Source organism: Bombina bombina, chromosome 7 (genome assembly GCF_027579735.1).
Source record: "Bombina bombina isolate aBomBom1 chromosome 7, aBomBom1.pri, whole genome shotgun sequence".
Lineage (NCBI taxonomy): Eukaryota > Metazoa > Chordata > Amphibia > Anura > Bombinatoridae > Bombina > Bombina bombina.
This window is the reverse complement of record NC_069505.1, coordinates 60,013,528-60,040,760: the sequence shown is the minus strand read 5'-3', so window position 1 is coordinate 60,040,760 and position 27,233 is coordinate 60,013,528. Positions and strand designations below refer to the sequence as shown.

Here is a 27,233-nt window from a genome sequence, read left to right as displayed (position 1 = left end):
TACCCTAGCAACGAAATTAAACTAATCTGAATGCATTTGTAACAAATAAATCCGAATTAATTCAATTCAATTCAATACAATACAATTCAGTATAAAAATTAAATTTAGTGACATAGAACAGTGAAATAATTCCATTTGTATAACTTGGAACCATCTGAATCAACATAACACATACGAACTTTCGAATTTACAAATCGAATCCGAAACAAATACATCCGAATTGATTAGAATCCAAATGAATACAAAACAAATACATCCAAATACATCCAAATTTATTCGAATCCGAATGAATCCGAAACGAATATATTCGAATGTATTCAAATTCGAATCGATCCAAAACGAAATTAGAAAAACTCCAATCTGTCCGAAACGAACCGAAACAATTTTTTTCCGCTGTGCACATGTCTAATTAATATATTCCCATCTGATATGTTGAGACTTTTCTACTTGGAATCTCAGGTAATTGCAAATATTTGGACCCCCATATAGGCCACTCAACAGAGGAACCCTAGATCTACACTGTGAGATGTGGAGACACTGGGATTCACTTACCCCACCTGCTTAACGTGAGAAGTGAGACTTTTTAACACTGTAACACTGCTCCCTAATCATCTTAGCCTCTCCCCCCCCCCCTCCCTCTTTTCCCCCCCTCTCCCGGAGACACCTGAAAAATCGAAGGAGCTTTTCGGTCGTCCTGTTGCTTAAAAGAATGCTTGGAACTGCGAATTGTTATAAATTGTATTTTCTGAATAACTTAAATACTGTTTATTGTATTTTATCAGCTGGCCTAGATAAATAGAACTCTTACCAACCTAGCGATCCTAGACTTTTGCCGGCATTACCTAAAAACCTAAAACACAGCCTTACTTCCTATTCTTCAAAGGAGACACTTTTTTATCCTGGACTATGAATACTATGTAAAGTGGATAGAGGTGCCTAATTGTCTCATCATTGTATAACTATGTATGTGGTGTTGTATAACTATGTATGTGGTGTTTCTTTAATAAAAATTATCTATATATATATATATATATATATATATATATATATATATATATATAAAAAAAAATCAGTTAGCCATAAACTACCTACTAACCCCTAAACCGCCACTCTCCCGCATCGCAAACACTATTTAAAACTTATTAACCCCTAATCTGCCGCCCGCCCACATCCCCGCCACTATAGTAAAGTTATTAACCCCTATTCCGCCGCTTCCCGCCAACGCTGCCATTAACTAAACCTATTAACCCCTGAACCACCAGTCCCCCACATTGCCACTAATACATTTTACTATTAACCCCTAAACCTATCACCCCCTAACTTTAAATTAAAATTGCAATATACATATCTTAAAATAAATAAAAATTTACCTGTGAAATAAAAAAAAAAACTAAGTTTAAACGAACAATTAACCTAACATAACTATTATATTAAACTATCATACTAAAATTAAAATAACTACCAATTAAAAAAACTAAATTACACATTAAAAACACTAACACTGCTAAAAAAATTTAAGTATAAAATTACAAAAAATACAAAATACAAAATTACGAAAAACAACAAACTAAATGATCAAAAATAAAAACAAGTACACCTAATCTAATTGCCCTAAAGAAATCAGCTCTTTTACCTGGAAAAAAATACAAAGACCCCCCAACAGTAAAACCCACCACCCAACCAATCCCCAAAAATAAAAAACCTAACTAACAAAAACCTAAGCTATCCATTGCCCTGAAAAGGGCATTTGTATGGGCATTGCCCTTAAATGGGCATTCAGCACTTTTACATTGCCCTGAAAAGGGCATATAGCTCTTTTACCTAAAGCCCAAAATCCTAATCTAAAAAAAAAAAAACACCCAAAACCCCCCCAAAAAACCTAACACTAACCCCAGAAGATCCACTCACAGTTTCTGAAGTCCGGACATCTATCCTCATCCAGGCAGCGAGAAGTCCTCATCCAGACAGCATCTTCTATCTTCATCCCGGTGGCGCGGAGCGGATTCATCCTTAAAGACATCCGATGCGGAGCATCCTCTTCATTTTATGGAGCAGCTCCGTACGCTGCTCCATAACCTGCCTGCCTGCTCTGAGGCGGCGGAAAGAAATCAACCCGATCGAATACGATTGACACCCCCTGCTAGCGGCCGATTGGCTGCGAATCTGCAGGGGGCGGCATTGCACCAGCAGTTTACTCGCCTATAGCCAATCATACGCATGAGGGAGCTGTCAGTCATCTCCATTGGCTCTGATTGGGATGATGAAATATGCCACACTTTAGGTGATGGAGAGTTTAAAGGGATAGGAAAGTTAAAATTAAACTTGCATAATTTGGAAAGAGCATGTCATTTGAAGACAGTTTTAAATTCACTTTATTCTCTTGTTGAGAAAGAATATGTGCATATCCTACTATTGGGAGCTAGCTGGTGATTGGTGCCTGCACACATTTGTGTCTTGCCACTGGCTCACCAGATGAGCTCAGCTAGCTCCCAGTAGTGCATTGCTGCTCATTCAGCAAAGTTTACCAAGAAAATGAAGCAAATTTTATAACAGAAGTAAATGAGAAAGTTGTGTAAAACTCTGTGCTCTATCTGAATCATGTAAGAAATCATTTTGGATTTCATGTCCATTTAAATAGCAGCGGTCTACTTAACCAGCATTTCAGGCTCCCTCCCGCAAACCTGAAATGCTGGGGCTCCAAAGCTGCTGTTGCAGCTTGATAAATGGTGCCCATATTGCAGCTTGATTAATGGAGCCCATATTACAGCTTAATTAATGGAGCCCATATTGCAGCTTGATTAACAGAGCCCATATTGCAGCTTGATTAATGGAGCCCATATTGCAGCTTAATTAATGGAGCCCATATTGCAGCTTGATTAATGGAGCCCATATTGCAGCTTGATTAATGGAGCCCATATTGCAGCTTAATTAATGGAGCCCATATTGCAGCTTGATTAATGGAGCCCATATTGCAGCTTGATTAATGGAGCCCATATTGCAGCTTGATTAATGGAGCCCATATTGCAGCTTGATTAATGGAGCCCATATTGCAGCTTGATTAATGGAGCCCATATTGCAGCTTGATTAATGGAGCCCATATTGCAGCTTGATTAATGGAGCCCATATTGCAGCTTGATTAATGGAGCTCATATTGCAGCTTGATTAATGGAGCTCATATTGCAGCTTGATTAATGGAGCTCATATTGCAGCTTGATTAATGGAGCCCATATTGCAGCTTAATTAATGGAGCTCATATTGCAGCTTGATTAATGAAGCTCATATTGCAGCTTGATTAATGGAGCTCATATTGCAGCTTGATTAATGGAGCTCATATTGCAGCTTGATTAATGGAGCTCATATTGCAGCTTGATTAATGGAGCTCATATTGCAGCTTGATTAATGGAGCCCATATTGCAGCTTAATTAATGGAGCTCATATTGCAGCTTAATTAATGGAGCTCATATTGCAGCTTGATAAATGGAGCTCATATTGCAGCTTAATTAATGGAGCTCATATTGCAACTTAATTAATGGAGCTCATATTGCAGCTTGATAAATGGAGCTCATATTGCAGCTTAATTAATGGAGCTCATATTGCAGCTTGATAAATGGAGCTCATATTGCAGCTTAATTAATGGAGCTCATATTGCAGCTTGATAAATGGAGCTCATATTGCAGCTTAATTAATGGAGCTCATATTGCAGCTTGATAAATGGAGCTCATATTGCAGCTTGATAAATGGAGCTCATATTGCAGCTTAATTAATGGAGCTCATATTGCAGCTTGATAAATGGAGCCCATATTGCAGCTTGATTAATGGAGCCCATATTGCAGCTTAATTAATGGAGCTCATATTGCAGCTTGATTAATGGAGCCCATATTGCAGCTTGATTAATAGAGCCCATAGTCTACATGTGACTAGAGGATCAGGATTCAAACACTACGGGCTTCATTTATTAAGCAGTGGATGCTGCTTCGGAGCCATATTGTTTCTGGTCCACCAGAAACAGAAGTTAAAAAGCAGCGCTCGTAAGATACGATCGGGATGATTGACGGCCCCTGCTAGCATCTGATTGGCCACCTGTGAACAGGGGGCAGCATTGCACAAGCATTTCACTAGAAATGCTTGTGAAATGTTAAATGCCGTCAGCGTATGCTGTTGGCATTTAGCGAGGTCAAGCGGACATGATTCGCCTCTTGTTAAATTTACCTAACTCCCCGGCCACTTTATTAGGTACACCTGTTAAATTGCTTGGTAACACAAATCGCTAATCAGCCAATCACATGGCAGCAACTCAATGCATTTAGGTATCTAGACATGGTGAAGACGACTTGCTGAAGTAAACCGAGCATCAGAATGGGGGGAGAAAGGGGATTTAAGTGACTTTGAACATGGCATGGCTGTTGGTGCCAGATGGGCTGGTCTGAGTATTTCAAAAACTGCTGATCTAGTGGGATTTTCACGCACAACCATCTCTAGGGTTTACAGAGAATGGTCGGAAAAAGAGAGAATATCCAGTGAGCGGCAGTTGTGTGGACGGAAATGCCTTGTTGATGTCAGAGGTCAGAGGAGAATGGGCAGACTGGTTCGAGATGATAGAAAGGCAACAGTAACTAAAATAACCACTTGTTACAACCAAGGTATGCAGAATACCATCTCTGAACGCACAACACGACGAACCTTGAAACAAATGGGCTTCAGCAGCAGAAGACCACACCAGTTGCCACTCCTGTCAGCTAAGAACAGGAAACAGAGGCTACAATTCGCACAGGCTCACAAAAATTGAACAATAGAAGATTGGAAAAATGTTGCTTGGTATGATGAGTCTCGATTTCAGCTGCAACATTTAGATGGTAGGGTCAGAATTTGACGTAAACAAAATGAAAGCATGGATCTATCTTGCCTTGTATCAACGGTTCAGACTGGTGGTGGTGGTGTAATGGTGTGGGGGACATTTTCTTGGCACACTTTGGGCCCCTTAGTACCAATTGAGCATCGTTTAAATGCCACGGCCTACCTGAGTATTGTTGCTGACTATGTCCATCCCTTTATGACTACAGTGTACCCATCTTTTGATTACTACTTCCAGCAGGATAATTCACCATGTCACAAAGCTCAAATCATCTCAAATTGGTTTCTTGAACATGACAATGAGTTCACTGTACTCCAATGGTCTCCACAGTCACCAGATCTCAATCCAATAGAACATCTTTGGCATGTGGTGAAACGGGAGATTCGCATCATGGATGTGCAGCCAACAAATCTGCAGCAACTGCGTGATGCTGTCATGTCCATATAGACCAAAATGTCTGAAGAATGTTTCCAACACCTTGTTGAATCTATGCCATGAAGAATTAAGGCAGTTCTGAAGGCAAAAAGGTGTCCAACCCGGTATTTGCAAAGAGTACCTAATAAAGTGGCCGGTGAGTGTATATGCCTGTTCACAATGCTAGCAGTGGTGTGTATTGCATCAGTGAATAATTTTTCTTATACAAGCCGCTACAGACTCACTGAAAAGGTACAGTGTTTGAATACTGTTGCACTGGGCACTCAAAGCATATGTTCATATGCTGCTAAAATACAGAAAAAACTTTACTACAAGCCTTTTTGCTAACGGAAATATATTGCAAAATGCTTCGTCATTTACAGAACATGACTGCTACTTGCCATTGCTTTTGTAAAGTTTTGAGAAAATGGATTGTAATTGCCCGAGAACTTTTTTGTACTCCATGATAAAATAGGGTTTTTATAGCAAGCTGAAAACACATTCGTCTCTGAGAAACAATTGAAAACCAACAATTGTGATTGTGTTGAAATGAAAAGTCTCCTTTTTCTCCCTAAAACAAATTGGCCGATAAATTGGAATCAATACCAATATTAGTTCAATTTATCAGTTGTTGGGGTGGGAGGCAAATTATAAACATAATTAAAACTTAAGGACTCCATTTACGAAGAAGAGAGAGCTGCTCCAGAGCCCTTGCATCACCGCTGCTTATTACACCCTACGCCACCTCTGAGGTGGCGAGGGAAAATCACAGAGCTTGCTCGCACTCAGTGATTGACAGCCCCTTAAGTCGCACGATTGGTCGCGCAAATGAAGGGGCGGGCATTACACACTGAGATGATTGTGTAATGATACATATATGCCAGTGGACGCACAGATCTGCTGCCCATATGTAGCGAAGGCGGGCAGGCAGCTTTGCAAGTCGAGAAGCTGTCCACCCGCCTGTTAGTACATGGAGCCCTAAATCCTAGATTACAAGTGGGGCGCAAAAATATTAGCCCTATTGAGTGCTAACAGAGCTAAATTGAAATCATTAGTGCTCATATTCTTGCACGTATTCACGTATTACAAGTTTAAAGTGGTTAAAAAAGGTTTGGGAAATAATTTAAGTCTTTGTTATTTTACATATAAGAGTACTCAGAAATATACATTTTTAAAAATATAAATGCATTTCAAGGGAAAAGGCTATACTGTATAGAAGTTTTTTTAATCACTAATCTGTAACTTTTACCAATGTGATGAGACACAAGTCATAAATATATTGTTAACAAGTATTTCTATATTTTCAAAAATAATAAATGTTCTATAAATCGTGTTATAATTAAAGCAAACAAAATATATCTTACCTAACGATGTCCTTGCTGGTACTGCATCCTTGTTGATCCAAAATGATACCCATGAGAGAACAACAATTAGTGTACAAGGAATATAGGTTTGAATAGTGAAATATCCCATTCTCCTACTTAGATCAAAGTACACTGTCATTACAATATAATCTCCTGTAAAAGGAAGAAAAAAGTAAATTGCATATTTTGATTAATCTCGGAAACAGACAGGGAAAGTATAGAACTCATTTGGAAGGTGTGTGCACTAAATTAAATATATATTTGTAAGCCGTTTAATTAAGATTTTTCAGCTACAGTAAATTTAGATTGAAAGATTTAATTTGGATCAGGTTAAGTAAGTGGAGCTAAATTTAAATATATGCACAGTCATTTTTATTTAACCTTTTAACGCAGTTACGACATTCTATTCCGTCCTAACGCACCAGGCTTTTACGCCGTTAGGACTAAATAGAATGTCTGAGCCGTTTGGCTGTCCTGAAGCCAATGGCACTTCCAGGATGGGATCACGGTCTGGAGGGAGTGCCTAGCGTCATAGGGACGCCCCTGACCCGATCCCATCATTAAAATCTTCTGAATCTGAATATTTTTCATGAAAGGGTTAATCTACAAGCTCCTTTACCGTGGTGAGTCATTCTATGCTCTGCCCTGTACAATAAATAAACCTTTGGTATTACAAGTTGTTAGTTAAATTATTTATTAACAAAACATTTTAATCCAACCAATATTTTCATTAGAAAGCACAAAACAGTGCATCAAATCATCAGTTAAAGGGATATTCCAGCCAAAATTGGAAACCACATGGGTGCATTTTGGTATTAAACAGAAGCAATTTTGTAAGCAAAAATGCTTCTAATAAAAGCTATAGCTGTTTCAAAAGTGTATTTAAGTATGCACCGTGCACCAGCATTTTAAGCACAGCACCTGCTCAGAGAGCCTTAGGTGCTTGTACCATCTGGTAATGACTCAATTTGTTAATTGCTGACATGCCCCCCACTGGCACTCTGATCAGCTGCATTATTTAAAATGTGGGTGCAGAGAAAATATCTACCTATGCTTCACGTAAAGGGAAAAACAGTGATAACTTTTACTAGAAGCATTTTTGCCAGTACATGTATACTGAAAATATGTTTCTATTCAAAGATGTAATAAATCTATGTGCATTTAAATTTTGACTGGAATGTCCCTTTAAGTGTGGTGTGTAATTAATTATGATAATATATTTCATATAGCAAATAGTGAGGAGAGTGGATGAACGGGATAAACGATGGAGTTAGTGGATTAGGATATAAGAGAAGAGCACTTCAATGATGTGTGAGTGAGAAAGGAAAATACTTTGGAGGGTGGGAGAGAACAAGGAGAAAATGACGGTCTAGTGCTAGACTGTTAGAGACAGAGAGGGAACCAGAAATACAGCAACTCTACACTCCGGATTCAAGTACCACCTACAAGCTTTCAGATAAACATAGGTCTTAGATTCAATTATAATATAGGCTTAAAGGGACATTAAACAAGTTGGGATAGAGACAAAATATAATAATATGTACTTTAATTACTTTACCTGCAAAGTTATACTGCAGCGCCTCGTCATTAACCCTTTATTTTTTAGTTTCCGAATTGTAAAGCTCTAACTCCCCACACACATTTCCTTCTATGGCTGTATCTATATCTATTGTTGTTTTAGTAGAATGCAAAAGTGAATAGGGATTATCTGCTGGAGCATGACTAGAAGCTGTGAACTCAGTTGAAATACAATGCCTGTGTCTAAACACTGATAAGGGAGGGGGGGGGGTGGAGTTGGCTGCTCCAGGCAGCTTAGCTATGTAAGTATTTTTGCTTTTTTTTATTGTTATTTTAAAATACTTGCCAGCAATATTTAAACACTTTTTTTATGCAAACTACTTTGAATTAATTAGCCCTTTTAGGATATGCACAGATCTCAACTTGTTTTATGGCACTTTAAAGGGATATGAAACCAATAATTTTTCTTTCATGACTTAGGTAGAACAGACAATTTTAAACAACTTTCCAGTTTACTTCTATTATCAAATTTGCTTCATTCTCTTGGTATCATTTGTTGAAGGAGCAGCAATGCACTACTGGTTGCTAACTATAAACTTGGGGTGAACCAGTGACAAGAGACATATGTATGTTGCCACCAATCAGCAGCTAGAACCTAGGTGCTTTGTTACTCCTGAACGTACCTAGATAAACCCTTGAACAAAGGAAAACAAGAAAAGGAAGCAAATTAAATCATAGAAATAAATTGGCAAGTTGTTTAAAATAGTATGCTCTGTCTGAATCAATAATGTCTAATAATGACTTTACTGCCCCTTTAACTTAAGCTGCAAATCCAAGAAAGGGCCACAGCACCTAGTTATGCATCAAACGTGAAGATTTACTGTGGAGACATCACCATGTAAAAAAAACAACGTTTCGGTCAACAATAGAGCTGTGATATAACATGATTAAGGTCTATTGTTGACCGAAACGTTGTTTTTTTTACATGGTGATGTCTCCACAATAAATCTTCACGTTTGATGCATAACTAGGTGCTGTGGCCCTTTCTTGGATTTGCTGTTATTTGAAGGATTGGTGCAGGATCCTTGCTGCGTGCACCTTGATGTTTACTGGGAGTGCTGGGCGATTGTTTTTTCCTTTAACTTAAGCTGACATCAAATATTAAAAAAAAATATTATTTACCAAAAAACTCTGTAAAAATAGATGCTATATGCAGAATAATTAACAAAATATAAAAAATAAAACATTTTTATGTTTCCCCCCCCCCAACATTTAATAACGTAAAAAATACTCAATTTACGGTACCAACACATCAGGCATATTTCAAAGAAAAGCAGTCTAATAAATACAGGGATTAACTTTGAACAGGTTGGCAGACTTAAAGGGACACTAAACCCAAGATTTCATGATTCCGGTAGAGAATACAATTCTAAACAACATTCCAATTAACTTTTATTACCTAATTTGCTTCATTCTTTAGATATCCTTTGTTGAAGAAATAGCAATGCACATTGGTGAGCCAATCACACAAGGCATCTATGTGCAGCCACCAATCAGCTGCTACTGAGCCTATCTAAATATGCTTTTCAGCAAACAATATGAAGAGAATGAAGCAAATTAGATAATAGAAGTCAATTAGAAAGTTGTTTAAAATTGCATGTTCTATCTGAATCATGAAATAAAAAAAATGGGTTTAATTTCCCTTTAAACTACTATAAATAATACCTCCCAACCACCGGGAGAACCATGGCTGAAGAAGGGTCTTGGCTTTGTCATGGGTGTGGCCATAGTGGACTTGCTGCGATGAAGGATTTAATGCACCAGTGCACACAACAATGTCATTTATATTCAGATTTATACTGCAGAGGAAAGCCGAATGTTAAAGACATTGCTGAATGCATTTCCAAATGAGCCATAGTAAAAAAAAAAAAAACGGTTTTCTAAGCATCTATTATTTCAGACAATATCTAAAGTGACACAGACTTCTAAGATCTTGAGAAAATTTTTTTTAACAATGAATATAATTAACTTTCACCTAGATTACAAGTTTTGCGCTATAGAGGGTGCGAAACGAACGCAACACCCTCCATAGCGCTGCTATTACAAGTTTCTAAAAAGCCTCCTTGTGTGTGCGATATGGTGGCGATGAGCTCCATACCATACAAAATCCAAGGGCTGAGAATACGTGCTCGTGCACACTTTCTTCATAGACATCAGTGGGGAGAGAGTGTTAGAAAAAAAACTAACACCTGAAGCGCGGAATGGCGACATAAACCCTAAGTCTAAACACCCCTAATCTGCTGCCCCCAACATCGCCAACACCAAAATAAAGTTATTAACCCCTAATCTGCCGCTCCTGACATCACCACAACTAATAAAAGTTATTAACCCCTATTCCACCGTTCCCCGACATCGTCACCACTATAAGTTATTAACCCCTATTCCCCCGAACCCCAACATCTCCAACACTATAATAAAGATATTAACCCCTATTCCGCTGCTCCCTGACATCGCCGCCACTAAATAAAGTTATTAACCCCTAAACCTCTGGCCTCCTACATCACCACCACTAAATAAACCTATTAACACCTAAACCACCAGCCCCCCACATCGCAAAAACTAAATTAAAGTATTATTATATAATTATTAATAAATTATTAACCCTTATTCCCCCACACCCCAACATCACAGACACTATAATAAAGATATTAACACCTATTTCGCCGCTCCCCAACATCGCCACCACTAAATAAAGTTATTAACCCTTAAACCTCTGGCCTCCCACATCACCACCACTAAATAAACCTATTAACCCCTAAACCGCCAGCCACCCACCCACATCGCAAAAAAATAAATTAAACTGTTAACCACTAAACCTAACAACCCAATAACTTTAATTAAAATTACAATATCCCTATCTTAAAATAAATAAAAACTTACCTGTGAAATAAAAAAAAACAAAGTTTAAACTAACAATTAACCTAACATAACTATTATATTAAAATTAAAATAACTACCAATTAAATAAACTACTAAAAAAATTTATTCTAAAATTACAAAAAATAAACACTAAATTACAAAACCAAACCCCCAAAATAAAAAACCTAACTCTAACAAAAAACCTAAGTTACCGATTGCCCTGAAAACCCCCGAAGATCCACTCACAGTTTCTGAAGTCCGGATATCCAGGCGGCGAGAAGTCTTCATCCAGGCGGTGAGGTCTTCATCCATCCATGCAGTGTCTTCTATTTTCATCCCGGCGGCGTCTTCTATCTTTATCCCGGCAATGTGAAGCTGGTCCATCCTTGAAGACATCCGGCGCGGAGCGTCCTCTTCATGCGGTCACAGCCGTACACTGAATCTTCAATGCAAGGGAGCCTTTTCAATATGGCGTCCCTTGCATTCCTATTGGCTGATTTGATTTTTGAAATTCAAATTCAGCCAATAGGATGAGAGCTACTGAAATTTTATTGGCTGATTTGAATAGCCAATAGAATTTCATACGCTCTCATCCTATTGGTTGATTTGAACAGCCAATAGGATTTCAGTAGCTCTCATCCTATTGGCTTATTTGAATTAAAACAAATCAAAATCAGTCAATAGGAATGCAAGGGACGCCATTTTGAAACGGCTCCCTTGCATTGAAGATTCAGAGTACGGTGGTGACCATATGAAGAGGACGCTCCTCGCTGGATGTCTTCAAGGATGGACCCGCTTCACGCCGCCGGGATGAAGATAGAAGACACCGCCGGGATGAAGATAGAAGATGCCGCCTGGATGGATGAAGACCTTGCCGCTTGGATGAAGACTTCTCGCCTGGATGTCCGGACCTCAGAAACTGTAAGTGGATCGTCGAGGGTTAGTGTTCATTTTTTTTTTAACTTTTTTTGGGTGTTTTTTTTTTTTAGATTAGGGTTTGGGCTTTTTTAAAAGAGCTAAATGACCTTTAAAGGGCAATGCAAAAGAGCTAACTGCCCTTTTAAGGGCAATGCCCATACAAATGCCCTTTTCAGGGCAATGGGTAGCTTAGGTTTTTGGTAGAGTTAGGTTTTTTTTTATTTTGGGGGGTTGGGTGGTGGGTTTTACTGTTGGAGGGTCTTTGTATTTTTTTCAGGTAAAAGAGCTGATTTCTTCAGGGCAATGCCTAGGTTTTTTTTTATTTTGGGGGCTTTTTATTTTTATAGGGCTATTAGATTAGGTGTAATCGTTTTTATTTTAGATCATTTCATTTGTTATTTTTCGTAATTTAGTGTTTGTTATTTTTTGTAATTTAGTATTTTTTTTTTAATTTTAGAATTACATTTTTTTGTTTTGTTTTTTTAATGTGTAATTTAGTTTATTTATTTGGTAGTTATTTTAATTTTAGTATAATAGTTATGTTAGGTTAATTGTTAGTTTAAACTTAGTTTTTTTTTAAATTTCACAGGTAAATTTTTATTTATTTTAAGATAGGGATATTGTAATTTTAATTTAAAGTTAGGGGGTTGTTAGGTTTAGGGGTTAATAGTTTAATTTAGTTTTTTGCAATGTGGGTGGCTGGCGGTTTAGGGGTTAATAGGTTTATTTAGTGGTGGTGATGTGGGAGGCCAGAGGTTTAAGGGTTAATAACTTTATTTAGTGGTGGCGATGTTGGGGAGCGGCGAAATAGGTGTTAATATCTTTATTATAGTGTCTGCGATGTTGGGGTGTGGGGGAATAAGGGTTAATAATTTATTAGTGGTGGCGATGTCGGGAACGGCAGATTAGGGGTTAATAAGTTTATTTTAGTATTTGCGATGCGGGAGGGCGGCGGAAAAGGGGTTAATAGGTAGTTTATTGGTGTTGGTGTACTTTGTAACATTTTAGTTATGAGTTTTGTGTAACAGTTTTGTTGCACAAAACTCATAACTACTGCTCTAAGATGGCGGAACGGATCGTGCCGGTATAGGCTAGAACGCAAGCATTTTAGCCTCACCGCACAACCTGTAATACCGACGCTATGGAAATCCCACTCAAAAACGTATTTTTTTTGAGTGCGGGATTGACGTTGCGTTACAGGCTACAATGCTTGCGGTATAGCTACACCGACAACTCGTAATGGCTGCGTTACGGCTTTTACACTGAAATTGCCATTTTTTTCAGTGTTAAAACCGTAACGCAAAACTGGTAATCTAGGTGTTTTTTAGTTGCTGCATTTAAGTCTGGGTTGCAAAAAGCAAACTTGTAACATTGCTATAAATATTGATTAGTTGCTCTGTTTAGTTAAATGGTCACTGAATACTCATAGGAAAACTTTTTTAGCATATCAAGTAGTAGATTACGAGTGGCGAGCTAACTGTAGCGTGTGGGTGATATTTGGTTCTTGTCTGCCTTTTGCACATGTATTACAAGTTGAGCGCAATTTAATTTAATGCGTATCATGTTAGCACGACTTTAGAGCTCTCATATTACAGATTACGAGTCTTGCGTTAGCCTTAAAAAGCAGCGTTGAGGGGTCCCAGCGCTGCTTTTTAACGCCCGCTGGTATTACGAGTCTGGCAGGTACAAATGTACCGCTGATTTTTTTTCCGCGATTTTAGCATACCGCAAATCCCCTTACGTCAATTGCGTATCCTATCTTTTCAATGGGATTTTCCTAACGCCGGTATTACGATTGCTTGAAAAAGTGAGCGGTACACCCTCTCCTGTCAATACTCCTACCGCATTTAAAAGTCAGTAGTTAGGAGTTTTATGGGCTAACGCTGCAACATAAAACTCTTAACTAAAGTGCTAAAAAGTACACTAACACCCATAAACTACCTATTAAACCCTAAACTGAGGCCCCCCCCCCACATCGCAAACACTTAACTAAAGTTTTTAACCCCTAATCTGCCGACCGGACATCGCCGCCACTTAAATAAATGTATTAACCCCTAAACCGCCACACTCCCGCCTCGCAAACACTAGTTAAATATTAATAACCCCGAATCTGCCGTCCCTAACATCGCCGACACCTACCTACATTTATTAACCCCTAATCTGCCGCCCCCAACTTCGCCGCCACTATACTAAATTTATTAACCCCTAAACCTAAGTCTAACCTTAACCCTAACACCCCCTAACTTAAATATAACAAAATAAAATTACTACAATGAAATAAATTAATCCTATTTAAAACTAAATACTTACCTATAAAATAAACCCTAAGCTAGCTACAATATAACTAATAGTTACATTGTAGCTATCTCAGGGTTTATTTTTTATTTTACAGGCAACTTTGTATTTATTTTAACTAGGTACAATAGTTATTAAATAGTTATTTATTTAATAACTACCTAGCTAAAATAAGTACAAATTTATCTGTAAAATAAACCCTAACCTAAGTTACAATTACACCTAACACTACACTATAATTAAATTAATTCCCTAAACTAACTACAATTAAATACAATAAAATAAAATAAACTAAATTACGAAAAAAACAAACTCTAAATTACAGAAAATAAAAAATAAAATACAAATTTTTAAACTAATTACACCTAATCTAATCCCCCTAATAAAATAAAAAAGCCCCCCCAAAAAATAAAAATCCCTACCCTATACTAAATTACAAATAGCCCTTAAAAGGGCTTTTTGCAGGGCATTGCCCCAAAGCAATCAGCTCTTTTACCTGAAAGAAAAATACAATACCCCCCCAACATTAAAACCCACCACCCACACACCCAACCCTACTCTAAAACCCACCCAATCCTCCCTTAATAAAACCTAACACTAACCCCTTGAAGATCACCCTACCTTGAGACGTCTTCACCCAGCCGGGCCGAAGTCCTCCAAGAAGCTGGGCACAAGTGATCCTCCAGACGGCCAGAAGTCTTCATCCGATCCGGGAAGAAGAGGTCCTCCAGAGGGGCAGAAGTCTTCATCCAGGCGGCGTCTTCTATCTTCATCCTTCTGGAGCGGGTCCATCTTCAATCCAGCCGACGCGAAGCATCCTCTTCCAACGAAGTCCACCAGACGAATGAAGTTTCCTTTAAATTACGTCATCCAAGATGGTGTCCCTTGAATTCTGATTGGCTGATAGGATTCTATCAGCCAATCGGAATTAAGGTAGGAAAAATCCTATTGGCTGATGCAATCAGCCAATAGAATTGAGCTCGCATTCTATTGGCTGATTGGAACAGCCAATAGAATGCGAGATCAATCCTATTGGCTGATTGGATTCTATTAACCCCTAAACCTCTGGCCTCCCACATCACTACCACTAAATAAACCTATCAACCCCTAAAGCGCCAGTCCCCCACATCGCAACAACCTAAATTAAACTATTAACCCCTAAACCTAACCCTAACACCCCCTAACTTTAACATAATAAAAATAGAGCTAAATTAAAGTTACAATTATTAACTAAATAATACTTATTTAAAACTAAATACATACTTACCTGGGAAATAAAACCTAAGCTAGCTACAATATAACTAATAGTGTATATTGTAGCTAGCTTAGGTTTTATTTTTATTTCACAGGTAAGTTTGTATTTATTTTAACTCAGTAAACTAGTTAGTAAATAGTTATTAACTATTTACTAACTACCTAGTTAAAATAAATACAAACTTACCTGTGAAATAAAACCTAAGTTACCTTACACTAAAACCTAACATTACAAAAAATAAAAAACCCTAAAATTACAAAAAATAAAAAAACCTACCATTACAAAAAATAACAAACGAAATTATCGAAAACAATAAAAATTATTCCTATTCTAATACCCTGTATAAAAAAAAAAAAACACCCCAAAATAAAAAAAACCCTAATCTAGAATAAACTACCAAGGGCATTCAGCTCTTTTAAGAAATGCCCTAACCCTAATCTAAAAAAAAAAAAAACACCCCAAAAAACCTAACACTAACCCCTCTATAGGTACTCACAGTTGCTGAAGTCCCGCTTGAACGATCTTCATCCCGGCGGCTCCATCTTTATCCAGGCAGCTCCATCTTCATCCATCCGGGACTGGCATCTTCTTCATCCCTGCGGAGGCAGAGCGGTCGATAAGCAGAGGTCCAAAGCAGAGGTCCAAGGTGGAAGTCCATCAATCTGACGTGGAGGTCCTCTTCATGCAATCATCCACCGCACATTGAGGATTGAAATGCAAGGTACCCCTTTTATACTGGGGGTGCCATTGCATTCCTATTGGCTGGAAAATTTAAATCAGCCAATAGGAATTAGGGCTGCTAAAATCCTATTGGCTGTTCAAATCAGCCAATAGGATTTAAGCAGCTCTCATTCTATTGGCTGATTCGGGGTGGGTTTTATTTTTAGATTAGGGTTGCGGCATTTCTTAAAAGAGCTGAATGCCCTTTTAAGGGCAATGCCCATACAAATGCACTTTTCAGGGCAATGGTTAGATTAGGTTTTTTTTAGATAGTTTTTTTTATTTTGTGGGTTTGGCGGGGTGGGGGTTTGCAATGTTAGTGGGTCTTTGTATTTTTGTTTGAAGAAAGAGCTGATTTCTTTAGGGCAATGCCCTACAAAAGGCCCTTTTAAAGGGACAGTCTACACCAGAATTGTTATTGTTTTAAAAGATAGATAATCCCTTTATTACCCATTTCCCAGTTTTTCATAACCAACACAGTTATAATAATATACTTTTAACCTCTGTGATTATCTTGTATCTAAGCCTCTGAAAACTGCCCCTTTTTTCAGTTCTTTTGACAGACTTGCAGTCTAGCCAATCAGTGTCTGCTCCAAGATAACTTCACGTGAACGAGCACAGTGTTATCTATATGAAATATGTGAACTAACACCCTCTAGTGGTGAAAAACCATTAAAATGCAATCTGAAAGAGGTGGGCTTCAAGGTCTAAGAAATTAGCATATGAACCTCCTAGGTTAAGCTTTCAACTAAGAATACCAAGAGAATGAAGCAAAATTGGTGATAAAAGTAAATTGGAAAATTGTTTAAAATTGCATGCTCTATCTGAATCATGAAAGTTTATTTTGGCCTAGACTGTCCCTTTAAGGGCTAGTGGTAGTTTATTATAGATTAGGTTTCTTTTCTTTTGGGGTGTTTTTTTTAAAATGGGTATTAGAATAGGAATAATTGCTATTATTTTGGATAATTAAACCTAGATTTAGAGTTTTGCGTTAGCCTTAAAAAGCAGCGTTAAGGGGTCCTAACGCTGCTTTTTAACGCCTGCTGGTATTACGAGTCTGACAGGTACAGGTGAACCGCTCACTTTTTTTTCTGCGACTCGAGGCTACCGCAAATCCCCTTACGTCAATTGCGTATCCTATCTTTTTAATGGGATTTGCCTAACGCCGGTATTACGAGTCTTGGACAAAGTGAGCGGTACAGCCTCTACCTCCAAGACTCCTACCGCAAAAAAAAGTCAGTAGTTAAGAGTTTTATGGGCTAACGCCGGAACATAAAGCTCTTAACTACAGTGCTAAAAAGTACACTAACACCCATAAACTACCTATGAAGCCCTACACCGAGGCCCCCCCACATCGCAAACACTATAATAAAATGATTTAACCCCTAATCTGCCGACCGGACACCCTCGCCACCTACATTATAGCTATGAACCCCTAATCTGCTGTCCCTAACATCGCCGACACCTATATTATATTTATTAACCCCTAATCTGTCCCCCCAACGTCGCCGCCACCTACCTACACTTATTAACCCCTAATCTGCCGACCAGACATAACAGAATTTATGTTTACCTGATAAATTTCTTTCTCCTACGGTGTATCCGGTCCACGGCTTCATCCTTACTTGTGGGATATTCTCAATCCCTACAGGAAGTGGCAAAGAGAGCACACAGCAAAGCTGTCCACATAGCTCCCCTCAGGCTCCGCCCCCCCAGTCATTCGACCGACGGTTAGGAGAAAAAGGAGAACCATAGGGTGCAGTGGTGACTGTAGTTTACAAAAATAAATTTAAACCTGACTAAAATGCCAGGGTGGGCCGTGGACCGGATATACCGTAGGAGAAAGAAATTTATCAGGTAAACATAAATTCTGTTTTCTCCTACATTGGTGTATCCAGTCCACGGCTTCATCCTTACTTGTGGGAACCAATACCAAAGCTTAAGGACATGGATGAAGGGAGGGAACAAGTCAGGTAACCTAAACGGAAGGCACCACTGTTTGTAAAACCTTTCTCCCCAAAATAGCCTCCGAAGAAGCAAAAGTATCGAATTTGTAAAATTTGGCAAATGTATGCAGTGAAGACCAAGTCGCTGCCTTACAAATCTGTTCAACAGAAGCCTCATTCTTGAAAGCCCATGTGGAAGCCACAGCTCTGGTGGAATGAGCTGTAACTCGTTCAGGAGGCTGCTGTCCAGCAGTCTCATAAGCCAATCTGATGATGCTTTTCAGCCAGAAGGAAAGAGAGGTAGCAGTCACTTTCTGACCTCTCCTCTTACCAGAATAGACAACAAACAAGGATGATGTTTGTCTGAAATCTTTAGTTGCTTGTAAATAGAATTTTAAAGCACGAACCACATCAAGATTGTGTAACAGTCGTTCCTTCTTAGAAGCTGGATTAGGGCACAGAGAAGGAACAATGATTTCCTGGTTAATATTCTTATTAGAAACCACTTTTGGAAGAAAACCAGGTTTGGTACGCAAAACAACCTTATCTGCATGGAACACCAGATAAGGTGAATTACACTGCAAAGCAGACAATTCTGAAACTCTTCGAGCAGAAGAAATAGCTACCAAAAACAAAACTTTCCAAGATAATAACTTAATATCTATGGAATGTAAAGGTTCAAAGGAACCCCTTGAAGAACTGAAAGAACTAAATTTAGACTCCATGGAGGAGCCACCGATTTATAGACAGGCTTGATTCTAACTAGAGCCTGTGCAAATGCCTGAACGTCTGGTACTGCTGCCAGACGCTTGTGTAACAGGATAGACAGAGCAGATATCTGTCCCTTTAAGGAACTAGCTGACAATCCTTTCTCCAATCCTTCTTGGAGAAAAGACAATATCCTCGGAATACTAATCTTACTCCACGAGTACCCCTTGGATTCACACCAACAAAGATATTTCAGCCATATCTTATGGTAAATTTTCCTGGTGACAGGCTTTCTGGCCTGGATCAGAGTATCTATAACTGATTCAGAGAACCCATGCTTAGCTAGAATTAAGCGTTCAATCTCCAAGCAGTCAGTTGCAGAGAAACTAGGTTTGGATGTGTGAATGGACCTTGGATTAGAAGGTCCTGTCTCAAAGGTAGCTTCCATGGTGGAACCAATGACATATTCACCAGGTCTGCATAGCAAGTCCTGCGTGGCCACGCAGGAGCTATCAGAATTACCGAAGCCTTCTCCTGTTTGATCCTGGCTATTAGCCGGGGGAGAAGAGGAAACGGTGGAAAGACATAAGCTAGATTCAACGACCAAGGCGCCACTAAGGCATCTACCAATGTCGCCTTGGGATCCCTGGACCTGGACCCGTAACGTGGAACTTTGGAGTTCTGACGTGACGCCATCAGATCCAGATCTGGCAGGCCCCATAGTTGAATTAACTGGGCAAAAACCTCCGGGTGAAGTTCCCACTCCCCCGGATGGAAAGTCTGACGACTCAGATAATCCGCTTCCCAGTTGTCCACTCCTGGGATGTGAATTGCTGAAAGATGGCAGGAGTGATCCTCTGCCCATTTGATGATCTTGGATACCTCCCTCATCGCCAGGGAACTTTTTGTTCCTCCCTGATGATTGATGTACGCTACAGTCGTCATGTTGTTCGACTGAAATCTGATGAATTTGGCCTCCGCTAGTTGAGGCCATGCCTGGAGCGCAGTGAATATCGCTCTCAATTCCAAAATGTTTATCGGGAGGAGAGATTCTTCCCGAGACCATAGACCCTGAGCTTTCAGAGACTCCCAGACCGCACCCCAGCCTAAGAGACTGGCGTCGGTCGTGACAATGATCCACTCCGGTCTGCGGAAACTCATTCCCTGAGATAGGTGATCCTGAGACAACCACCAGAGGAGTGAGTCTCTGGTTTTCTGGTCCATTTGTATTTGGGGAGACAAATCTGCATAATCCCCATTCCACTGTTTGAGCATGCACAGTTGCAGTGGTCTTAAATGAATTCGAGCAAAGGGAACCACGTCCATTGCCGCAACCATTAGTCCTATTACCTCCATGCACTGAGCTACGGAGGGTTGAGGAATGGCATGAAGAACTCGACAAGTGTTCAAAAGTTTTAACTTCCTGACTTCCGTCAGAAAGATCTTCATTTCTACCGAGTCTATTATTGTTCCCAGGAAGGGAACCCTTGTGAACGGGGACAGAGAACTCTTTTCTATGTTTACTTTCCACCCGTGAGACCTTAGAAAGGCTAGCACAATGTCCATATGAGCCTTTGCTTTGTGAAAGGACGACGCTTGTATTAAGATGTCATCTAGGTAAGGTGCTACTGCAATGCCCCTTGGTCTTAGTACCGCTAGAAGGGACCCTAGCACCTTTGTGAAAATTCTGGGAGCAGTGGCCAATCCGAAGGGAAGGGCCACGAATTGGTAATGCTTGTCCAAAAAGGCGAACCTCAGGAACTGATGGTGATCTTTGTGGATAGGAATATGCAGGTACACATCCTTTAAGTCCACGGTAGTCATATATTGACCCTCCTGGATCATTGGTAAAATTGTCCGAATGGTTTCCATTTTGAATGATGGAACTCTGAGGAATTTGTTTAGGATTTTTAAATCCAGGATTGGCCTGAAAGTCCCTTCCTTTTTGGGAACTACAAACAGGTTTGAGTAAAAACCCAGTAAAAATCCAGTAAAAATCCTGAAATTGCGAAAGGAACGAAAATTAGACTTATTTTTAGCTTTGAAAGGTCTATCTTGTGGAAAGGCATGGCCCTTTCCCCCAGTGATATCTGAAATAATTTCTTTCAACTCTGGCCCGAATAGGGTCTTACCCTTGAATATTAAGCAATTTTGTTTTGGACGACACATCCGCCGACCAAGATTTTAGCCAAAGCGCTCTGCGCACCACGATTGCAAAACTAGAATTTTTCGCCGCTAATTTAGCTAACTGAAAAGCGGCATCTGTAATGAAGGAATTAGCCAATTTCAGGGCGTGAATTCTGTCCATGACTTCATCATAAGAAGTCTCCTTCTGGAGCGAGTTTTCTAGTTCCTCAAACCAAAAAGACGCTGCAGTGGTTACAGGAATAATGCAAGAAATTGGTTGAACAAGAAAACCTTGTTGAACAAAAATTTTCTTAAGTAAACCTTCTAATTTTTTATCCATAGGATCTTTGAAAGCGCAACTATCTTCTATTGGTATAGTCGTGCGCTTAGCTAGTGTTGAAACTGCCCCCTCTACCTTAGGGACCGTCTGCCACGCGTCCCTTCTGGGGTCAACAATGGGGAACATTTTCTTAAATATAGGGGGGGGGAACAAAAGGTACACCTGGTCTCTCCCACTCCCTAGTCACAATATCCGCCACCCTCTTAGGTATCCAAAACGCATCAGTGTGTACTGGGACCTCTAAGAATTTGTCCATTTTACACAATTTTTCTGGGACCACCAAAGGGTCACAATCATCAAGTGTAGCTAGGACCTCCTTAAGCAGGGCGCGGAGGTGTTCTAGCTTAAATTTAAATGCTATGGTATCAGGCTCTGCCTGCTGAGAAACTTTTCCTGTGTCAGAAATTTCTACCTCAGACAGGCCCTCCCTCACCGCCAAGTCAGATTGATGTGAGGGCACTACAGATAAATTATCCGCTGTATCTGCTTGCTCATCTTCTGCATTTAAAACTGAGCTATCACGCTTCCTTGGAAAAGCAGGCAGTTTGGATAAAAATGCTGCGAGAGAATTATCCATTACAGCTGCTAACTGTTGCAAAGTAATAGCAATTGGTGCGCTAGATGTACTGGGCATCGCTTCCGCGGGCATAGCTGGTGTTGACACAGAAGGAGAGGATAGCGAGCTATCCTCACTACCTTCAGCTAAAGAATCATCTTGGGCTACATCTTTAAGCGTGACTGTACGGTCCTTAAGCTGTTTGGACGCTATGGCACACTTCACACATAAATTTAATGGGGGAACCGCCTTGTCCTTTAAACATACAGAACAAAGGCTATCTGAAGGGTCAGACATGTTTGACAGACTTAGACAGAACTTCAATGCAATAAAAAATAATTTTGACAAAAACGTTACTGTGTCTTTAAATAATAAAAGTGCACACTTTATTACTAAAACATCAAAAAAACATCAAATAAACATCCGATTTTAATGAAATTTTCACCACAGTGTCTTAATGCTTTGAAAAGATTGCACACAATTTTTCAGACCAATTAACCCCTTAATGCCCAAACCGGAGCTAAGAACAGCAGTTAACCGGTTAAAAACACTACAGCACAATGCCACAGCCTCTACTGTGGCTTTTACCTTCCTTAGGGATTATTTGAGTAGGAAATAAGCCTCTCTGAAGTCCTTTCTGATGGCTCTGGACTCCCCACTTGAAGCTGCATGAACTGTCTAGCCAAAATAACTGCGCAATTGAGGCGCGAAAATGAGGCCTCCTCCCTCTTCATTCCAGAGTGGAGGGGCCTTTTAGACTAGATTAGGTGTCTAATTAAGTGCCAGGCGTAATATTAAACCCCATAAGTGTTTTAAAAGTCTCAAAAAACACCTTATTCATACTGAAACATGCTAATAAGCAATCGATTAAGCCCACAATAGTGTCAACCAGCATTGAGCCCTTACTTTAAGCCATCATTTTATACAGAGTCTGAGAAAAATGGCTTACCGATCCCTGAGGGGATTTCTGACAGTCTTCTAGCATTACTTGGTCTTGTTAGAAAAATGACTGATCATACCTGAAGCAGTTAAGCCTGCAAACTGTTCCCCCCAACTGAAGTTCTCTGGTATTCAACAGTCCTGCGTGGGAACAGCAATGGATTTTAGTTACTGGTGCTAAAATCATATTCCTCTCAGCAGAAATCTTCATCACTTTCTGCTTCAGAGTAAATAGTACAAGCCGGCACTATTTTAAAATAACAAACTCTTGATAGAAGAAATAAAAACTACAACTAACACCACATACTCTTTACGACCCCCGTGGAGGTGCTACTAGTTAGAGCGGCAAAGAGAATGACTGGGGGGGCGGAGCCTGAGGGGAGCTATGTGGACAGCTTTGCTGTGTGCTCTCTTTGCCACTTCCTGTAGGGATTGAGAATATCCCACAAGTAAGGATGAAGCCGTGGACCGGATACACCAATGTAGGAGAAAAATGTATTAACCCCTAAACCGCCGCACTCCCACCTCGCAAACACTATAATAAATGTTATTAACCCCTAATCTGCCCTCCCTAACATCGCCGCCACCTACCTACAATTATTAACCATTAATCTGCCGCCCCCAACGTCGCCGCTACTATAATTAAGTTATTAACCCCTAAACCTAAGTCTATTAACCCCTAAACCTAATTTTAGTGTTTTTTATTTTTTGTTATGTTAGGTTTTAGTATAAGGCAGCTTAGGATTTATTTTACAGGTACTTTTGTAATTATTTTAACTAGGTAGCTATTAAATAGTTATTAACTATTTAATAGCTATTGTACCTGGTTAAAATAAATACAAAGTTGCCTGTAAAATAAATATAAATCCTAAAATAGCTACAATGTAACTATTAGTTATATTGTAGCTATATTAGGGTTTATTTTATAGGTAAGTATTTAGTTTTAAATAGGATTAATTTATTTAATTATAGTAAATTTATTTAGATTTATTTAAATTATGTTTAAGTTAGGGGGGTGTTAGGGTTAGGGTTAGACTTAGGTTTAGGGGTTAATAACTTTATTATAGTAGCGGCGACGTTGGGGGCGGCAGATTAGGGGTTAATAATTGTAGGTAGGTGGCGGCGATGTTAGGGAGGCCAGATTAGGGGTTAATAAAATTTATGATAGTGTTTGCGAGGCAGGAGTGCGGTGGTTTAGGGGTTAATACATTTCATGTGGTCGGCACATGAAGGGTTAATAAGTGTAGGTATGTGGAGGCGACGTTGGGGGGGACAGATTAGGGGTTAATAAATATAATATAGGTGTCAGCGATGTTAGGGACAGCAGATTAGAGGTTCATAGCTATAATGTAGGTGGCGGCGGTGTCCGGAGTGGCAGATTAGGGGTTAATAATATAATGTAGGTGTCAGCGATAGCGGCAGATTAGGGGTTAATAAGTGTAATGTTAGGGGTGTTTAGACTCGGGGTACATGTTAGAGTGTTAGGTGTAGACTTAGAAAGTGTTTTCCCATAGGAAACAATGGGGCTGCGTTAGGAGCTGAACGCTGCTTTTTTGCAGGTGTTTTTTTTTCAGCCAGCTCAGTCCCATTGCATCCTATGGGGAAATCGTGCACAAGCATGTTTTTCCAGCTTACCGCTACTGTAGGCAACACTGGTATTGAGGGTTGAAGTGGAGCTAAATTTGGCTCAACGCTCACTTTTCTGAGGCTAACGCAGCCATTTAGAAAACTCGTAATACCAGCGTTGTCTTAAGGGTGCGCTGGAAAAAAAAGGCTCGTTAGCACCCCAAGTCTTTACCGACAAAACTCCAAATCTAGCCCTTTGTTATTTTGTCTAATGTTTTTTTTTTCGTTTTGGGGTGTTTTTTTTTTAGAATAGCCATTTTTTATTTTTATTTTTAATGGGCAGCAAAAGAGCTGAATGCCATTTTAAGGACAGTGCCCATAAAATGCCCTTTTCAGGGCAATGGGTAGATTAGGTTTTATTTTATTTTTATTTTGTGGGTTTGGGGTTGGGGGTTTGTATACTCTTAGGGGTGTTTTTTTTTCTTTTATAGAAAAAGAGCTGATTTCTTTAGGGCAATGCCCTTTTAAGGGCCCTTGGTAGTTTATTATAGATTAGGGTTTTTTACTTTGGGGTGTTTTTTTTTTTTTTTTTTTAAACAGGGTATTAGAATAGGAATAATTTTTATGGTTTTGGATAATTTGTTTGTTATTTTTTGTAATGGTAGTTTTTTTATTTTTTGGAATTTTAGGGTTTTTTATTTTTTGTTATGTTAGGTTTTAGTATAAGGCAGCTTAGGTTTTATTTCACAGGTAAGTTTGTATTTATTTTAACTAGGTAATAGTAAATAGTTAATAACTATTTACTAATTAGTCTACCTAGTTAAAATAAATACAAACTTACCTGTGAAATAAAACCTAAGCTAGCTACAATGTAACTATTAGTTATATTGTAGCTATCTTAGGTATGTATTTAGTTTTAAATAGGTATTATTTAGTTAATAATTGTAACTTTAGTTTAGCTCTGTTTTAATTATGTTAAAGTTAGGGGGTGTTAGGGTTAGGTTTAGGGTTAGGGGTTAATAGTTTAATTTAGGTTGTTGCAATGGGGGGGCTGGCGGTTTAGGGGTTAATCAGTTTATTTAGTGGTAGTAATGTGGGAGGCCAGAGGTTTAGGGGTTAATAGCTTTATTTAGTGGTGGCGATGTCGGGGAGTGGCGAAATAGGGGTTAATATCTTTATTATAGTGTGGACGATGTTGGGGTGCGGGGGAATAGGGCTTAATACATTTAGTATAGTGGCGACGATGTCAGGGAGCGGCGTAATAGGGATTAAAACATTTTCTTAGTGGCAGCGATGTCGGGAGCGGCAGATTAGGGGTTAATAACTTTAATATAGTATTTGCGATGCGGGAGGGCATCGGTTTAGGGGTTAATAGGTAGTTTATGGGTGTTAGTGTACTATGTAGCAGTTTAGTTATGAGTTTTATGTAACAGTTTTGTTGTTTAAAACTCATAACTACTGCTCTCAGATGGCGGTACGGAACTTGTCGTTATAGGGTGTAACGCAAGCTTTTTAGCCTCACTGCAAAACTTGTAATGGCTGCGCTATGGGAATCCCATGAAAAAAACGTAATTTTTTTGAGTTTTGGGACTGGCGTTTCATTACAGACTAAAAGGCTTGCGGTACAGCTATACCGACAAGACTCGTAATGGCTGCGTTGCTGTTTTAATGCTAAAATTAACATTTTTTCAGCATTAAAACACGAACGCAAAACTTGTAATCTACCTGTAAGTGATTGGATCCTGGGAACAGCCTGAGGTGCCAGAAAAGTCCCACAGTTGGATTCAGCAATATTTTTCACAGGGGGACGCAAAGTTAAATCCCTGCGTTTTCAGGACGGCATGAAACATTCTAATAACAGGAAGGGGTTAAATAAAAAGAAATAACAATAAAGGATTATAAATAAAATGCTACATAGATAATTTGGGGTAAAATGCAAGTGCCTTTAGTGCTACTGCAGAATAAACATTTCCATCAAATTTATCATTGCGTACGACATCAGTTAATTATGAGTTTTGCGTTATGAGGGGTGCGGTGCTAACTTGCACGTTATTGTCACTGCTCACTTTCCTACAGGTTTTTACAAACCCGGCGTTAAAAGGCAAGAAGTGAGCGTAGAGCAAAATTGTGCTCCATACTGCACTCCAATACCAGCGCTGCTTAAGTCAGCGGTGAGCTGGTTGTACGTGCTCGTGCACGATTTCCCCATAGACATCAATGGGGAGAGCTGGCTGAGAAAAAGTCTAACACCTGCAAAAAAGCAGCGTAAAGCTCCGTAACGCAGCCCCATTGATTCCTATTGGGAAACTAATTTTATGTTTACACCTAACACCCTAACATGAACCCCAAGTCTTAACACCCCTAATCTGCCGCCCCCGACATCGCCGACACCTACATTATATTTATTAACCCCTAATCTGCCGCTCCGGACATCACCAACACCTACATTATACTTATTAACCCCTAATCTGCTGCCCCCAACATCGCCGACACCTACATTATATTTATTAACCCCTAATCTCCCGCCCCCAATGTCGCCGCAACCTACCTACACTTGTTAACCCCTAAACCGCCACATTCCCGCATCGCAAACACTAGTTAAATATTATTAACCCCTAATCTGCCGTCCCCAATGTCGCCGCCACTATACTAAATTTATTAACCCCTAAACCGACGTACTTCCACCTTGCAAACATTAGTTAAATATTATTAACCCCTAATCTGCTGTCCCTAACATCACCACCACCTATCTACATTTATTAACCCCTAATCTACCGCCCCCAACGTCGCCGCCAC

General features: G+C 39.4%; 1 protein-coding gene across 4 annotated transcripts in view; it reads right to left on the bottom strand.

The window, feature by feature from the left end:
• LOC128635752 (gamma-aminobutyric acid receptor subunit gamma-2) overlaps positions 1 to 27,233 on the bottom strand; it is a 110,275-nt gene that overhangs the window by 33,586 nt on the left and 49,456 nt on the right. For 2 of the 4 annotated variants that reach the window (XM_053688869.1, XM_053688866.1), the window contains exon 5: positions 6,631 to 6,783. In XM_053688869.1, coding sequence (XP_053544844.1) covers positions 6,631 to 6,783 — 153 coding nt within the window. The remainder of the gene's footprint in view (positions 1 to 6,630; positions 6,784 to 27,233) is intronic. The other 2 variants (XM_053688870.1, XM_053688871.1) reach the window with 1 other exon arrangement.